This window comes from Gopherus evgoodei, chromosome 4 (assembly GCF_007399415.2).
Source record: "Gopherus evgoodei ecotype Sinaloan lineage chromosome 4, rGopEvg1_v1.p, whole genome shotgun sequence".
Classification (NCBI taxonomy): domain Eukaryota; kingdom Metazoa; phylum Chordata; order Testudines; family Testudinidae; genus Gopherus; species Gopherus evgoodei.
This window is the reverse complement of record NC_044325.1, coordinates 24,222,730-24,241,078: the sequence shown is the minus strand read 5'-3', so window position 1 is coordinate 24,241,078 and position 18,349 is coordinate 24,222,730. Positions and strand designations below refer to the sequence as shown.

The window sequence follows — 18,349 nt, the reverse complement described above, 5'->3', positions numbered from 1 at the left end:
AACATTTAGGTGTTTGAAGAAGATGCTCTTAGCTGGGAGGACAAATTGAATCGCATCATGGCACTCTTTGATGTCTGGATAGATGTCCAAAGGCGATGGGTCTACCTGGAGGGGATCTTCACTGGTAGTGCTGATATTAAGCACTTACTGCCTGTTGAAACACAAAGGTTCCAAAGGTATACTTACTTTGGATTTGTGTGAAATTCTCAGTTATGGTTCAGGGCAAGCTTCACCATTGAGTTTGTTCCTCTGCCTGCCTACTGCACAAGCACCGCTTCCAAGTGATAGGTCTGCACTTCTCTCAGTGAATCCTGTGATTCACCCCCACTTTTTTGTTCTAGTGACCCAGAGCGAAATACCCCTGTTCACCAATAGTGTTTTCAGCAGGTCCATCTGGATTTTGTCCCCTGCTGCAGACTTTGGAAGCAATGACTGGTATGAGAGTGCAGTGACAGAGCAGCTTGTTCATATGGATAGTTTTCTTTTGCACATAAGAAAAGGGTTAAAAAATAAAAGACCTGTAGACCTATAAGTTACCTAGACGATAGCCTTTCATTGCAAGTTGAGGTTGTCAGGGTATGATTCCCCCACTCTGAACCTTAGCACCCAAAAGATTGGGGTACCTGCATGAACCCCTCTAAGCTTAGAAATGATAGAGCTGCCACCACCCAAAAATATAGTGTTTTTTGCGACACTTTCTGGCCCCAAACCCTTCCCTGGGGACCCCCAGACCCACAACAGATCTCACAACAAAGGGAAATAAATCATTCCCCTCCTTTCTTCCTCCCAGATTCTCCCCTCCCTGGGTTACACTGGGAGATCACTGTGATTAAAACTCCTTGAATCTTAGAACAGTGAGGAAATTCACCTCCCTCCCTCTGTGCCCCGCCCCCTGAGGGAGAGACAATGATTCTAACACAGAGAGAAATCAGGCTTTTCCTCCCCCCCTTCTCTCCTTTCTTCCACCAATTCCCTGGTGATACCAGACCCCGTCCCCTGGGGTCTCTCACAAGAATAAAAAAACAATCAGGTTCTTAAAAAGGAAAAAGTTTTTACTTTTTTTTTCCCTCTAATTAAAAGCATCTCTGTAAAATCACAATGGAAAATGTTACAGGGTCTTTCAGCTAATAGACACTAGAGACAAGCCTCCCCCCAGCACAAATACAAGTTGCAGCAAACAGAGATACAATCCTTCCAGGAAAATACACATTTGCAAATAAAGAAAACAAACATAAATCTAATCCACTTTCTACCTATTACTTACTATTTGAATAGAAGAGACGTTCTCAGAAGATGGGAGAGTCTGTATACGTCTGGTCCCTCCCAGACCCCAGAGAGAGAACAAAGAAAAACCCCAAAAGCACAAACAAAGGCTTCCCTCCACTGAGATTTGAAAGTATCTCGTCTTCTGATTGGTCCTCTGGTCAGGTGTTCCAGGTTTACTGAGCTAGTTAACCCTTTACCGGTAAAAGAGACATTAACCCTTAACCATCTGTTTATGACAGAGGTAGCCCCTCTTGTCCTACCCATCATGTAGCATTGGGCTAGGCAGGTAGATTGCACCCTTGCAGTCTCTGCCTCTGTCCAGTCTTCATTTGAGGTCTCCCGCCCTGAGCTAACAAGCAGTCTCTTATCCATTTCAAAGTCTTTGACCAGGTTCAGGACATCTGTCCCAGGACAGACCTAGTCACCTCTCCAGAGAGTCAGAGGTAGACATTAGCAATGGATTTACTGTATGGTCCATTTAAGCACTGGCAATTGAGTTAGTCGTTGTCTGGTTCTTGGGACCATGCGGAGTGCTCCAACTAGAATTAATTTTTTGTGTAGCATAAAGCCAGCCATACCATAATACACTATTAATAAAATTAATAGATATCCCCCCTTTTCACGCTCAGTAACTGAACTTGTACTATTGTATCCCTCATTTAAAGTGTGCTTAATATTTTTCTCACTCACTTACAGCATCAGTACTGAGTTTCTGGCACTTATGAAAAAGGTATCTAAATCTCCCCTTGTGATGGATGTTCTTAACATCCAAGGTGTGCAAAGGTCACTGGAGAGATTAGCAGACTTGCTTGGAAAGATCCAGAAAGCATTGGGAGAATACCTGGAGAGAGAGAGATCCTCCTTTCCTCGGTAAGGAACTTGATCTCAACCAATTGTGTTGGAATGAAGTCTAATGTGAATTGTGTGTGTTGGCACAGTAGTGCCTAAGTACATCTTTTTATTCTGTTCCTCTAGGAACCTTCTAGTGCATTTGCAGATATCAAAACATGCTTTAGAATCATAAAAAAATAAAGATGGAACAATTTAGACATTTTTATGGCCCCATTTCCTGGGAAGTGATTAACTTCAGTTTCTTTGGGTCATATGTGATTTAGTAACTTAAATGGCATAATTTGAATATAAATAATTGCTTAATAGGCTGTTTCACTTGGTACTGAATAATGAAATTCTCTAATTTTATTTCATTAAGCCAAATGAATCCATAGGGATCTCTTTAACCAAATTCCAAAGCTTCAGAACTTGTCATTCTGTATTTGAATCATGTTGCATTCTGTTTCACCTTCAATTCTCAGTAGTATATGGTGTCCTTGGATTGTAGATCTAATCAAAACCTCCATGTCAAGCATGGATTCAGAGTGGGAGCTTTGCTGTCATAATGTTTCAATATCTGGCAAATATCTGCTAATGAGGTGTTTAAAGTGGGAAGAAAACTCTCTTGATAGACTAAAAATGGTGCAGAGAATAAGCCCTGATGTATTTTTACTATGAGCTAACAGATGTATGGAGGAAAGGAATTACACAGCATTGCACAAACTAGCAGACATTTCCCCAGTTTTATGAGGGTTATAGAGGGTTCAAGTAAATATATTAATTCTGGGCCATCAATTAATTAATGTAAAAAAATTTTCACCTCAGTGGTCAATTGTTTTAAAAAGCTTTAACCTTATTTCTAATACTAGGTTCTACTTCGTTGGTGATGAGGACTTACTCGAAATCATAGGAAACAGCAAGAATGTAGCTAAGCTGCAGAAACATTTCAAGAAAATGTTTGCTGGAGTGTCTAGCATCATCCTGAATGAAGATAACTCTGTTGTTCTGGGGATCTCATCACGTGAAGGAGAGGAGGTAGAGCTGCGTCTTCGAGTTTTTTGCAAACTTACAAACCTGGTCTAAATGAAAACTAAAATGACACTTTAATTGTTTCAGGTGCTGTTCAAAACACCTGTGTCTATCACAGAACATCCCAAGATCAATGAGTGGCTCACACTTGTTGAAAGAGAAATGAGGGTCACACTTGCAAAGCTGCTTGCTGAGTCTGTGACTGAAGTAGAAATCTTTGGTAAAGCAACTTCAATTGATCCAGTTCTCTATATTTCTTGGATTGACAAATATCAGGTATCCATCTTATTCATGTTTGTCTAAGCAAACTATATAATGCACTTTTGTGGGAGGAACAACTTTTAGCAAAAATCTAACTGTATTTTAAATGTTCAGGCCCAGCTTGTTGTCCTGTCAGCCCAAATTGCATGGTCAGAGAACGTGGAATGTGCTCTGAATGGCATGGGTGGTGGAGGAGACAGCAGTCCTCTGCACTCTGTGCTGGCTAATGTCGAGGTCACACTGAATGTGTTAGCAGACTCTGTGTTGATGGAACAGCCACCTCTCCGCAGAAGGAAATTGGAACACTTGGTAAGTAATGCTCTCCTCCTCATCCTTAAGTAGTCATTCTGTCTCTTACAGAATTTAAACACCATCTGTCCATCATCAGATCATGAAAGTGACACCTAGGGTAAACTAAAATGTTCCCATCAAGCTTTCTTGAGGAACAGCTATTTCTGTAGAGATTACATATGCCTGACTTGAAATAATGTCTATGAACTTAAATGTCAGTGTAGTCTTAGATTCTGAAGAATTTAGTGAATAGAAACAACTCTTGGAATATGCCACCCAATCTCCTATTCTGAGTAGATAAGATTTGTGAATCTAGAGTTTATATTAACTTTTATATCATCTACATATGTTCATTGCTCCCATAACATAGTGTCTGAGCTCCTTCAGCGGTTTAAAAATAGAAACAACTTATAGGAGAAATAGCTTAACTTCTGTGTTTGTGTGTGGGGCTGTCATAGGCACATGGAGATCTTTTTAAAAAAAGAAAGAGAATCTAAACTGAAAGGTTTTTTTTTTTGCATTTAGCTGTCAGTCTTAAGTCATCACTTGCCCACTGAATTCATAGCAGAACTCCAGCTCCTCCTAAGCTCTACTTTCCATCAGACATGTGCAACTGACAAGCTATCCTGTTGTTCAAAGGCTCACATAAAATAAACCTTGAACTAAACTTCTAACTGGGGAACAAGTGTAGAGTTCATAGCCACAGAATGGTGTTTGAGGCAGTATGTGCTGCCAAGAAACTAGAGTGCTGTTTTGTACTAGTTGGAGCTTTCACACGGGGTGTGGCTTCATTGCTAGATATGTCTAGCAGTAATCAAACCTATGGACCTTCAGCCTTACCATGTCCAAATGTGTGCTGATACAATAAGGTGCCAATATCTGGCCTATTGCAGATGAAATTTGACATTTTTTGTGCCTTGGGCATCCAAAAGGATTGAAGGCTAGTGATAAACTAGTGTGAGGGGAAGGTGCCCTCCATAGTGGAGTCTTAGAGGAAGCAAGATCTTGGCAACATTTCTCTTTATCTACTAGCATCTCAGTCTTGGCTGGGTTCAGCTCTAGTCAGATGCGCTTCATTCAGCTGCTGATTGCAGATACTGAAAGCTGGGAATGGAGATGTAGAGCTCAGGTTTGGTCTGTACCTGCTGGGATTTCAGCCGATAGTGTCTCACCAATTCTCTTGGTGTCTTTATATAGACTTTGAATAACTTGTGCAGAGGATTAAAACTTGTGGGACCTCAGAGGTGAGGGATGTAGAAACACTGTCCCTCTACAGCACTTGTGGTTTCTTAGAGGAAAATGTGAGCAGGTTTAAGGGCGCTCTCATTCATCATTACAGCTTCTTGGAGGCAGACGAGAATATCTGGTGACTAACAGTATCTGGTGTCTGAAACGTCTAGCAGGATGAGTATGGATGTGCTTCCTTTCTCTGTTGTGGACAGTTCTTGTTTCAGAACCATGCCTTGGCCTGAAACTTGACTGAGAGGAACAGACTTTTTTCTTAGCTCCTCCTTTCTGCAAGCTAGAGGATGGATATTAGATGATGCCTTCTGGCATCGAGCAATGGCTTTTCATAAACTGAGGTGCAGTGCGATGCAGTAAAACTGAGTTATTAGTGTACCTGGTCTCTCTCTTGTGGTGGTTGCTAATGAGATGCTTGTTTTCCAGATTACAGAGTTAGTGCACCAACGAGATGTTACAAGATCACTGATCAAAAGTAAGATTGATAACTCCAAATCCTTTGAGTGGCTCAGCCAGATGCGATTCTACTTTGACCCAAAACAGACAGATGTGTTGCAACAGCTGTCCATTCAGATGGCAAATGCCAAATTCAACTATGGCTTTGAGTATCTTGGTGTTCAGGATAAACTAGTTCAGACTCCTCTTACTGACCGCTGTTACCTGACAATGACGCAAGCCTTGGAGGCAAGACTTGGAGGCTCGCCATTTGGTAAGTTTGTACTTATTCCCTTTGTGTCTTCTGTTAAATGTAAAGACTGATGTTCATCAGCTATAATAATAAAGTAACTTTCATAGTTGAGACTCCAATTTTGAAAAATGAGCAACACTTAGGCCGTGTCTATACTTACCAGTAGATCTGCATTGCTGTAATCAATGCAGCAGGTGTTGATTTAGCAGGTCTTCAACAGACCTGCTAAATCAGTAGGCGAGTGCTCTCCCACTTATTTGTGTATTCCCACTTCCCTGAGAAGAGTAAGGGAAGTCAGCGGGAGAGCAGTAGACACTGTGGTAAGTCGACCTAAGCTACGTCAACTTCTGTTTAGTTATTCACGTAACTGAAATAGCGTAATTTGGGCTGACTTACTGCGGTACTGTAACTCAGCCCTTAGACTCTAGTCTCTTCCTAGGCACCAAACTGGCAATATTAACATCTAATGTTTTTTATCCCATTCTAAAAATAGGTCCTGCTGGTACTGGCAAAACAGAATCTGTAAAGGCCCTTGGACACCAGCTTGGCCGCTTTGTTCTGGTTTTCAACTGTGATGAAACATTTGACTTCCAGGTATAGTATCTTCATTTTAAGTTACGATCTCATTAATATGTCATTTCAGCTTGTAGATTTCAAAACAGGTTTGAAAGCTTGTTCCTGTATCTGGTAAAATAGATTCTGGTTACTTTACTGTGCTTCATTGGACCTCACTACCACCTAAAGCGGAATTGGGTTATAAACTGACTGCTCTGTTTTTAGACAGTAATTTAGCAAGATTAAATCTGAACTGCAAGCTTTAGGAAGGTAACTGAAAATATTTTAAAAACTACAGTCTTTCATTACCATCCCCCAGTCATATTGTGTGACCATCTGAAGTAGACCTACTTTAGTAGAAATCAATTAGGTGTAATGGCTTACTCCTAATGGATATCTTGCTGCACATACTCCTTTATCTCCATGGACTGCCTGTTATATTGAGGCATTGGAACTACTTTTAAATTCTGCTGCGGGCTTAGGCCACGTCCAGACTAGGTATTAAAATCGATTTTAGATACGCAACTTCAGCTACGGGAATAACGTAGCTGAAGTCGAATTTCTAAAATCGAGGTACTCACCCGTCTGGACGTCGCGGCATCGATGTCCGCGGCTCTCCGTGTCGATTCCGGAACTCCGTTCGGGTTGATGGAGTTCCGGAATCGATGTAAGCGCGCTCGGGGATCGATATATCGATCCCCGAGCAATCGATTTTAACCCGCCGATGCCGCGGGTTAGTCTGGACGTGGGCTTAGGAATGTGGTTGCAGAGGTTTTAGAATTAAGTAACAGACTTCCCTAAAGAGGCTTGGAAGTTGTTTAGTAGTGCCTTCCACATTCTAGAACGTGGAGGTTGGCATTGAAAAACTGAAACATCTGAGAAGCAAGAGTGGTGTCAGTAGGTCAAGAAGTAGTTGTTGTTGTTTCAGTTGAAAGTATAAAGATTCTCAGAATAAAGAGGTGAGACTGACACACGCGTGCAAACAATAGAGGGTTAATGTATATAACCTCAATCCGATCCAGTCTACACCAGGTCCACCATGTACAGGGAAGAATAACTAAGGTAACTTTTGTGTGTGTGTGTGTGTGTGTGTGTGTGTGTCTCTATATATATAGAGAGAGAGCTTATCTTCTCTTTTTCTCTACCTGCAGGCAATGGGACGCATCTTTGTGGGACTTTGTCAAGTGGGTGCATGGGGCTGCTTTGATGAGTTCAACAGACTTGAGGAGCGTATGCTTTCTGCTGTTTCTCAGCAGGTTCAGTGCATCCAGGAAGCCTTACGAGAACATTGCAATCCAAACTATGACAAGAGTATGCAATTTTTTTCATTGTTAATGGCTTTGTATAGCTGTGCTATCAAAAGAATGCCCTCACTTGCATGTCTGAAATAGGTCCTTTTGAGAAATCTCCTTGATCTGTTACTCCCACATTGTCCAGATTTTTTTTCTTAAATTTGAAAGTGTAATTTAAATATTAAACAAAGGAAGTAGCCGTCAGCTGATATGCAGTCACTTTCAATGTTGTATAACGTTAGTGTAGTGGTAGAAAAAATGTTTGACTATTTGTACCATAAACAAAACTATACAGGATACTAAAAGTGAAGTTTCAACTACGGTAGTTGATAGCTAATTTGACTGAGACAAAATCAACTGTAACTAAAAGTACTTTGTGTGTGAACTACTTTTAGCTTCCGCACCTATTACTTGTGAGCTGCTGAATAAACAAGTTAAAGTGAGCCCAGACATGGCTATCTTCATCACCATGAATCCTGGTTATGCGGGTAGATCAAATCTTCCAGACAACTTGAAGAAGCTGTTCCGTAGCTTGGCAATGACAAAGCCAGACCGCCAGCTGATTGCCCAGGTCATGTTGTACTCTCAAGGTTTCCGTACTGCTGAAGTGCTTGCCAATAAGATTGTCCCTTTCTTCAAGTAAGTAATAGTCACTTAAACAAGTCTGATTGAAACCACTAAAAAAATCACTCATGTACTTAAATTAGGAACTTAAAATGGTTCTAGTTGGTTTTGAAACTACCATAGCAAGAACATAGTAAAGTGTCAGGCAGGCTTACTGTTCTATTGAACATTAGTATGTCTAAAATTGACTCTGGTGTCTTTTTTATCCTTAGACTCTGTGATGAGCAGCTCTCCTCTCAAAGTCATTATGACTTTGGCTTAAGAGCTTTGAAGAGTGTACTGATTAGTGCAGGAAATGTGAAGAGGGAGAGGATTCAGAAGATAAAGCGGGAGAAGGAAGAACGTGGTGAAGTTGTTGATGAAGGGGAAATTGCTGAGAACCTACCTGAACAAGAGGTAAAATGTATACAGATTTTTTTATATTGATTCACAGCAAAGGATTGATTACAGTAGATATGCATTTATGTGAGCACTTACAGTAAAGCACCTGCTGTATCTGGCATAAACGTGATCTTTTTAAGTTCACAAGTGTTGTATTTACTTGAAGTCATGGTACTTTAGGAGTGGCGGTTTCAGTACATTGAACTGAGTTTTTTAACCAGTGCTTGAGTTGTTGGAAGTGTCTTTCTTACAGTAGAACAGGGGCATCTGATGTTTTGTGGTCATCACAAACTTTCACGGCTCCTATAAAATGTCTGGTTTCCTGACTCTATTCCAAGTGGAGCAGATATTCTGAATGAACTCCTGCAGTTCATATCACTTTCAGGTAAATGTTATGTAGGCAAGTACAGTTGTCATTCCTCAACTAAGGAAATTGTATTAGGTGATAGCTTAAGTATTCCCTGTGTCGTATCACTTTGTGTTCATAATGCACTGTCATAAATGATCTTCTACAAATACAAAACTCAACATCAAATAAGTTTTGCAGGGAATAAGAATGCCAAATGCAAACCTAGCAAATATCAATATACTATGCAGTCTGAGTATTCAGCATGACCTATCTGAAATATTTCCACTAATGTGACTAATGCAGATAGTCATTGCTTACGGTGTATTGTCTAATCAAAACATGACATTTTCCATGTAGATTTTGATCCAGAGTGTGTGTGAAACAATGGTACCCAAACTTGTTGCAGAAGACATCCCACTGTTGTTCAGTCTCTTGTCCGATGTATTCCCTGGAGTACAGTATCACCGTGGTGAAATGACAGCCCTGCGAGAGGAGCTTAAGAAAGTGTGTCAGGAAATGTACCTTACATATGGTGATGGAGAAGAAGTTGGTGGCATGTGGGTCGAAAAGGTACATTGTGATAGCTCTAAATAATATAATATATAATAATTGGAGATATCTCCATCTCCTAGAACTGGAAGGGACCTTAAAGATCATTGAGTCCAGCCCCCTGCCTTCACTAGCAGGACCAATTTTTGCCCCAGATCCCTAAGTGGCCCCCTCAAGGATTGAACACGCAACCCTGGGTAAATCTTACACGTACTTTTCTCAACTCCACATTGTAACCTTTGCGTATTCTGTGATACAGAAATCAAATAGAACTGCTCCCCAAATAGACAGAATACCTAAAATAAATTTCAGCTTTAAGTGATTCCAGATTAATATGTTTGAATCTTAATAAATACAAGTCCTTAAATGACAGCTCCTTCTGTTCTGTCACAGGTTCTTCAGCTGTATCAAATTACCCAGATCAATCATGGGTTGATGATGGTGGGTCCTTCTGGAAGTGGAAAGAGCATGGCTTGGAGAGTGCTGCTAAAAGCCCTGGAGCGGTTAGAGGGTGTAGAAGGTGTTGCTCACATCATTGATCCAAAAGCAATCAGCAAAGATCACCTCTATGGTACTTTGGATCCAAATACCAGAGAATGGACAGATGGATTGTTTACACATGTCCTGAGAAAGTGAGTGTAGCCACTTTTTTAAACTTGTATTATGTTTGTTGGAGATACCCTTGGATGTTGTCATTTGCCATGGAGGATTGAGGGAAGGGGAAATTACTCTGTTTTTCAAACTTACAATAAATGCTTTCCTGAACTTAGGATCATAGACAATGTGAGAGGTGAATTGCAAAAACGACAGTGGATCATCTTTGATGGGGATGTAGATCCTGAATGGGTGGAGAACTTAAACTCCGTGTTGGATGACAACAAACTGCTGACTCTGCCCAATGGAGAACGTCTCAGCCTTCCACCAAATGTAAAGTTTTTTCTTGTTTTTACAAACACTTCAGCATTTCTAAATAGTTTAATCTACTGAAAATTTAATCTCTGCTGCTTTTGGTAGCTGACATGAACAGGCTCTCATCACACAACCTGTGGGCACAGAGTAAAGTTAATATTGCATCAGAGCAAAAGTGGTCTTGTGCAATGGTCTGGTTGAATTGTTTAAAAACCCATCTATGGTTGTGGAGTTTTGTCATGTCAGGTTTAAACCTACCAGACTAGGAAACACTAGATTATAAATGTCTATGTGTTAACTTCATAGGGTATTTTACGTATTTAAGACAAAACTTAATTTGTATGCCACCTATTGGCTTTTTGGGAGTTTAGAGAAGCATGTTAACTGAGCTTTTACAGTAACTCCTTGTTTAATGTTGTAGGTATGTTCCTGAATACTGCTACTTTAAGCGAAATGATGTTAAGCAAGTCCAATTTCCCCATAAGAATTAATGTAGCTTGGAGGGGACAGGGGCTAGGTTCCAGAGAAATTCCCCCCCACCCCACCCCATATGTTTTAAACAAACAATTTAATACTGTACACAGCAATAATGATTGTGGAGCTTGGTTGAGGTGGTGGAGTCAGAGGGTGGGATATTTCCCAGGGAAAGCCTTACTACTGAATCATGAACTAGCACTTGGCTGGGTCCTTAAGGGTAAACACATTGTTAATGGAGCCTCACACTCTCTATAAGGCTGCATGAATGGAGGGAGGAGACACAACATGGCAGTAGCTGCAAACATTCCCTGTGGAAACTGAATGTGGTGGTGAGCTCATGCTATCACACTGGTGTGCACCACTCCCTCCACTTTCCAAAGAGCTGGGGGAAGGAGTGCATCACAGGTACACGTACTGGGTGGGGGTGTGTGACACACAGCGGGTGTGCGTGAAACACATTGCTCTTCAAGTACGCTGACCCCACTCTAAGTACACTGCCTCTTTAAGTAGATAAGCAGATTGAGACAGCAGCTGCTGCCAGCAAGCTCCCTCCGTCCTGAGCCCTGTCATGTCCCCCTGTCCACTCCGCTGTGTGGAGATGGGGGTACATCAGCAGTGTGGGGAGGGATACCTGAACTGCCTGGCAACTGATAGCCTGATGGGTGGCTGCTGCACAGGGAACTTAAGAGAGCTGATGGGGGGCTGCCGGTCCACCCTGGTTCCAGGCTTCCACCAGCTAGCTCCAACAGGCTGCTCTTTGTGCAAGCAGTAGACAAAGAAGGCTGCCAAACAACGTTATAAGGTAGCATTGCGCAACTTTAAATGAGCATGTTCTCTAACAGATCAGCAACATAACAAAACAATGTTATCCAGGACGACGTTATGTGAGGCGTTATTGTAATAGATTCAGTAGAACATAAAATCTAACGTCTCTTAAATGTTTGCACTTTTTCTCTCTAGGTGCGTATCATGTTTGAGGTACAGGATCTGAAATATGCTACTCTGGCCACAGTGTCAAGGTGCGGAATGGTCTGGTTCAGTGAAGATGTTCTAAGCACTGACATGATATTCAATAACTTCTTGGCCAGACTACGAAGCATCCCTCTGGATGAAGGTGAAGAGGAAGCTCAGCGCAGGCGAAAGGGCAAAGAAGATGAAGGTGAAGAAGCAGCTTCTCCAATGTTGCAGGTATAACTTGGCATGGATTGTATACTGTGGACTGACACCAGACCCACGAAAAGTAGGAAGTGCCTCGAAAGCTTCTCACAGGCTGTACTGAATATAAACAGATTGAGTTAACTTGTGTGTTGTGTTCCCCAATTAAAGTATGATACTTTGAACCCATGCTACTGACAAACTTATTTTAAAATCTAGTGTTCTGACTTAAGACTACAAACCAAGTTCCTTGAACAATGCCAATGTCTTTACCAACAGATTCAAAGAGATGCAGCAACAATTATGCAGCCCTATTTCACATCTAATGGACTGGTGACTAAAGCTCTTGAACATGCTTTCAAGTTAGAGCATATCATGGACCTGACTCGCTTGCGCTGTCTTGGTTCATTGTTCTCTATGTTGCATCAGGCTTGTCGCAATGTAGCTCAGTACAACGCAAACCATCCTGACTTCCCTATGCAGATTGATCAGCTGGAGCGTTATATCCAGGTAAGGTAAATACTGCAGCAAAGTGATCTGAAAGCCTAAAGATGAACACAGTTACCAGGCTCATTGAATAGTCTCCTTGTATTTTCTTCAGCTGTTCTTCGAACACAAGTAATACTTTTTTGCATTTGTGTGGACTAATCTTTCTCTTGTCTTCTATCAGAGATACCTGGTCTACGCAATACTGTGGTCCCTTTCTGGAGACAGCCGTCTGAAAATGAGAGCAGAGCTGGGAGAATACATTAGGAGAATCACCACTGTACCATTGCCCACAGCACCGAACATACCCATAATTGATTATGAGGTAATAACCTTTTCATAACTATAAAGGGAAGGAACAGTCCTCCTGTGTGCAATACTATAAAATCCCTCATGGCCAGAGACACCAAAATCCTTTTACCTGTAAAGGGTTAAGAAGCTCAGGAAACCTGGCTGACACTTGACACAAAGGACAAATAAGGGGACAAGATACTTTGAGATCTTGGGGGTGGGGAGAGGAAAGGCTTTTATTTGTGCTCTTTTTGTTTTGGGGGTTGTTCACTCTTGGGACTAAGAGGGACCAGACATCAATCCGTGCTCTTCAGATCTTTCTGAACTAGTCTCTCAAATTTCAAACTTGTAAGTAACAGCCAGGCAAGGTGTGTTGTTTTTATTTTTGTTTTCTCAACTTGTAAATGTTCCTTTTTGCTGAGAGGATTTTACCTCTGTTTGCTGTAACTTTGAACCTACGGCTAGAGAGGGTTCCTCTGGGCTCTGAATCTGATTACCCTTAAAGTTATTTTCTGTCCTGATTTTAGAGATGATTTTTACCTTTCTTTAATTGAAAGCCTTCTTTTTAAGAACCTGATTTTTTTTCCTTGTTTTAAGATCCAAGGGGATTGGATCTGGACTCACCAGGAACTTGGTGGGTGAAAGCAGGGGGGGGTGGTTAAATTTTCCTTGTGTTAATATCCAAGGGGTTGAATCGGTGTTCACCAGGAACTTGGTGAAGAAGTCTCTCAAGACTATCCAGAAAAGGGAGCTAGTATTTGAGAGTTTCCCAGATAACTCAGAAATCTGGATGGTGGCAGCAAGACCAGATCTAAGCTGGTAGTTAAGCTTAGAGGTGTTCATGCAGGTCCCCACATCTGTACCCTAAAGTTCAGAGTGAGGAAGGAACCTTGACAAAGCTATCCAAAGTACAAGAGGCTATAAAACCTAAATCCTAAGGAAACAAAACCAGAATGACACTATTTCTAAATCATCCTCTCTCAGTGGGAGTAAATAAATATCTCACAAGTTAGCTCAAGGCAAGCCACTGTACATTTGATTTTTTTTGCCTTGTTTGTTCAGTTGGTACGTAATGTATTGTAGTCCAAGCTGCTTCTAACCTAGTCCCACAGCATCAAATTTGCAGGTGTTAAAAGCCTAACTGAGTTCACAGATTAAAGCATGAAGTTGTGTAAAATAAGGTGAGGTTGTGATGAGAACCCCATTGGAACATCTCTCTCTACTAAATTTGTATATTTAACTGTATTTCTGTTCACCTAGGTGTCGATTACAGGTGAATGGGTGCCATGGCAGTCCAAGGTTCCTCAGATTGAAGTTGAGACCCACAAGGTTGCTGCTCCTGATGTTGTAGTACCAACCCTAGATACTGTCCGCCATGAAGCTTTGCTGTATACTTGGCTAGCGGAACACAAACCCCTGGTGCTCTGTGGCCCACCAGGTTCTGGAAAGACTATGACCCTTTTCAGTGCTCTCCGAGCCCTCCCTGATATGGAGGTAACTGTTCTGTTTCTATGTGGGTTATTGAATAATAGCAAATTTATAACAAGTAAAAGCTGCCTACAAGGTTTACTCTGATTACTGCAACACCTCTCTACTTAGATGGCAAAAATTTCATTGTATCAGAGCTCTTTGCCCAACTAAATGAATGTATCCTTGTAATACTCTGTGAGGTAGAAGTATGATCTGTTAAAGGGAGTGGAAACTGAAGCAAAACTCAGTGACTTGCCCATAGTCACCAGGAAGATCTAGACTCTTCCTAACTCCAGAAGTCGCTTCACTTCAGGGCCATCTGTTCTTCCTTTCTAACTAGCACCAGTAGTGCTGGCTTTTTTCCCCACTTGTTGAGTATTAAATCAAAAGTATTTTGAGTTCAGGTAGCTGTTCCATCTAGATATGAGTGTTTAAACCAGTTAAGAGTGATGAAAGACAGTATGTACTCTAGCAAGTAGGTACAACTGGCACATAACAGACTTTGATGGCAAAGTCTATAAGGAATCTTACATATCTGTAGTGACCCAAATACTTGTGTAGACAGCATCCAGTGATCAGTATCTAGTCAACATACAGTATATATTTTCAATCTGAAGGCTAAATTGTGGCATATATTGGTTACTGAGGAATGATAATCTATTGAAACTGGTTCTAAGACTTTAAGCTATTAAAATGTATCCAGTGTCTCCATGGATTTACCTCTTTCACCCTTTTTTTTTCTTTAAGGTGGTCGGACTTAACTTCTCTAGCGCTACTACCCCAGAGCTACTTTTGAAAACTTTTGATCATTACTGTGAGTACAGGCGTACACCTAATGGAGTGGTGCTGGCTCCTGTGCAGCTGGGAAAGTGGCTGGTGCTGTTTTGTGATGAAATCAACTTGCCAGATATGGATAAGTATGGCACGCAGAGAGTCATATCCTTCATTAGACAGGTTTGTTTTATTGTGAAGCTAAGGATTATACTATTATTATTCTATTATGGAAACTTTCTTATATTAAAACAATTCCCTCATTCAGATGGTGGAACATGGAGGCTTCTACCGTACATCGGATCAGACCTGGGTGAAATTAGAGAGGATTCAGTTTGTTGGAGCTTGTAACCCGCCTACCGATCCTGGAAGGAAACCACTTTCACATAGGTAAATACTATTCTGAAGCTGTGAAACTATAGTACTGATGTGCAAGATGGAATATCTGATGCCTTTACATTCCTAATGCTGGAATCCAGTTTGTAGTGTCAAATATTGGTTTAAAAATAGCTGGCATCCAAAAGAGCTGTTCATTAACAGTCCAGCAAGCGCCTGTTGATCTTCAATAAGTCTTGGAGCACTGGAAGTTCTGAAGACTGGAAGAAAGCTGCTAAAATGCCATTTTTTAAAAGGGTAAATAGGATGACCTAGATCCCATCCAAAATAATGGAGTAGCTGATACAGGACTTGTTTGTTAAACAACTAAAAGAGGGCAGTGTAACTAATACAAATCAACATGGGTTTATGGAAAATAGATCCTGTCAAACTAACTTTGTTGGTTTTGAGTTGCAAGCTTAAATGATAAAGATATTATGTCAACAGTATTATACTTAAGTGAGGCATTTGACCTGGTACTGCATGACAATTTGATTTTAGAAAAAAAACAAACCCTAGAATGATATAAAAGTAACACGGCACATATTAAATGGATTAAAAACTGCCTAACTGAGTCTCGAACTGTAACTGTTAATAGGGAGGCATTGAGTGGGTTTTTTCCAAGTAGAGTTGTGCAGGGACTGGTTCTTGGCCATATGAGATATATTATCAATTACCTAGAAGAGAACAAAATAATCACTGACAGTTTGCAGAGAACCCAATAAATGGGAGGATAGTAAATAGTGAGAACAGGTCACTGATTCGCAGCAATCGGTGTCACTTGGTAAACTGGGCGCAAGCAGTTACTATCCATTTTAATAAAGGTAAATGTACATGTATACATCTAGGAACAAAGAATGTTGGCCATACTTACAAGTTTGAGGGGCTCTATTTTGAGAGTTGTTTGGAGATCATGGTGGATAATCAGTTAAAGTTGAGCTCCCCGCTGAACATGTAACACTGTGGCCAAAACAGCTAATGGAATCCTGGGATACTTAAATGGGGATCACAGATAGGAATAGAGAGGCTTATTTGATCTCTGTATTTGGCACTGATGTGACCACTGCTGGAATCTGAGTCCAGTTCTGGTGCCCACAATTCAAGAAAGATGTTGTCAAATTGAAGAGTTCAGAGAAGAGCCACAAAATTGATAAAGGATTAGAAGACCTGCTTTTATAGTAATGGCCTGAAAATGCTCAGTCTGTTTACCTTAACAAGGTTAAGGAGGGACTTGATTGGTCTGTAAGTACCTACATGGGGAACAAATATTTAATAGTAGCAAAGAATCTTGTGGCACCTTATAGACTAACAGACGTTAGTCTATTTAATAGGCTCTTCAGCTTCCAGCCATTGGATCAAGTTATACCTTTCTTTGCTAGACTGAAGCTAGACAAATTCAAACTGGAAACAAGGCATACGTTTTTAACAGTGAGAGTAATTAGCCATTGGAATAACTTACCAAGGGTGGATTCTGTATCATTCACAATTTTTAAATCGAGATAGTAGTAGGATTTTTTTCTAAAAGATGCCTTGGGAATTAACTGGGGAAATTCTACCACCTGTGTTATATGGGAGGTTAGACTAGATTTCTTCTGGCCTTAGAATCTATGAACAACACAGACTGTACTCCATTCACATTCCTGTACTTCAAAGAGGACTTTGTATTAGCCAGCAGGGTGGCGGCTAATGTGAGTGCTTAACATTACTCACTTCAGAGGCTGAGAAGTCTGTGAAATTAATAGTTACTTTTACTCTATGAAATAAGCAACTTGGATCAGAAACAAAGCATTATGATGTGATATTGCAGAGTACAAGTCAGTAATTGACTCTCCTACTTTGACTTTTAGTGGCTTAATTTGAAATGAAATCTCCACCAAGGGTGGCAGTTTTCGATATTGAAAATAAATAGGTCAGGTCTAGTCTAGCTGAGTTGGATGAAGCCTTTCCTGGTAGGAACACTAAGCTATTGGACGTCGGGGGGGAGGGATAGCTCAGTGGTTTGAGCATTGGCCTGCTAAACCCAGGGTTGAGTTCAATCCTTGAGGGGGCCATTTAGGGAACTAGGGTAAAAATCTGTCTAATCTTCCAAGTCTAATCTTCTATGATTCTTTCAGATTTTTACGCCATGTCCCTGTGGTGTATGTGGACTATCCTGGGCCAGCATCACTTACTCAGATATATGGAACATTCAATCGTGCAATGCTGAGGCTTATCCCATCGCTCCGCACATATGCAGAACCTCTTACTGCTGCCATGGTAGAGTTCTACACAATGTCACAGGTAACTTACTCTACATGCTATCCAAACTTCTGCTGACTAGTCCTCTTTCCTTGTTACTATGCCACTTTAGATAAATTCCCAGTGCTTTTTGTCTTGGCCTGCTTACCCTGTTTTTTATTAGCAGTTGTGAGATAGGAGCATGAGAAGCATTGTTTTCATGTTAATTGTTGCACAACTTTATCCCATTAGATATCATACCCAGTGTTTTTTGAATATTTAGGAAAGGTTCACCCAGGACACACAACCGCACTACATCTATTCACCTCGTGAAATGACTCGATGGGTGAGAGGTATCTTTGAAGCTTTAAGACCATTAGAAACTTTACCTGTTGAAGGCCTTATTAGGATTTGGGCACACGAAGCCTTGCGTCTCTTCCAAGACAGGTAAAGAAACTATGGAAATAGTATTAAAAGTACAAATTGATCTTTTTCTCAACTCTTTCCAGAGATTTTCCTTTGGGTCTGTGCTTGTTTTAATGTGGATTCTAATTGATTCCAGATTGCTCTTTTAGATGTATAAGTATAAACACTTACAGCGGCTCAGCTAGGCAGAATACTCAAGTTAGTTTAAATGCCAAACTCACTTTTTTTATGTCAAACTGATGGCTGATTCACTTATCTGCTTGTAGCACAAAACTGTCTTACTGGGCAGGTTTGTGAGGTGAAATAGACTGACTACAAAGACCACAGGATTATAGATTACCTCAAATTTAAAAGTGGTAAAAACATAGTTTGAAAAGGCTCGGCCAATCTCATTAGGCCCCTTTCTTTAATTGT

At 40.8% G+C, this 18,349-nt stretch overlaps 1 protein-coding gene across 2 annotated transcripts in view; it reads left to right on the top strand.

The window, feature by feature from the left end:
* DYNC1H1 (dynein cytoplasmic 1 heavy chain 1) overlaps positions 1–18,349 on the top strand; it is a 73,051-nt gene that overhangs the window by 21,877 nt on the left and 32,825 nt on the right. For both annotated transcript variants that reach the window (XM_030558735.1, XM_030558734.1), the window contains exons 22-42: positions 10–176; positions 1,963–2,136; positions 2,967–3,132; positions 3,214–3,402; positions 3,502–3,696; positions 5,347–5,629; positions 6,102–6,202; positions 7,315–7,474; positions 7,851–8,094; positions 8,292–8,475; positions 9,167–9,379; positions 9,752–9,990; positions 10,129–10,285; positions 11,705–11,932; positions 12,179–12,409; positions 12,570–12,710; positions 13,937–14,170; positions 14,894–15,100; positions 15,186–15,307; positions 17,407–17,572; positions 17,793–17,956. In XM_030558735.1, the coding sequence (XP_030414595.1) occupies positions 10–176; positions 1,963–2,136; positions 2,967–3,132; positions 3,214–3,402; positions 3,502–3,696; positions 5,347–5,629; positions 6,102–6,202; positions 7,315–7,474; positions 7,851–8,094; positions 8,292–8,475; positions 9,167–9,379; positions 9,752–9,990; positions 10,129–10,285; positions 11,705–11,932; positions 12,179–12,409; positions 12,570–12,710; positions 13,937–14,170; positions 14,894–15,100; positions 15,186–15,307; positions 17,407–17,572; positions 17,793–17,956 (3,965 nt within the window). The remainder of the gene's footprint in view (positions 1–9; positions 177–1,962; positions 2,137–2,966; positions 3,133–3,213; positions 3,403–3,501; positions 3,697–5,346; positions 5,630–6,101; positions 6,203–7,314; positions 7,475–7,850; positions 8,095–8,291; positions 8,476–9,166; positions 9,380–9,751; positions 9,991–10,128; positions 10,286–11,704; positions 11,933–12,178; positions 12,410–12,569; positions 12,711–13,936; positions 14,171–14,893; positions 15,101–15,185; positions 15,308–17,406; positions 17,573–17,792; positions 17,957–18,349) is intronic.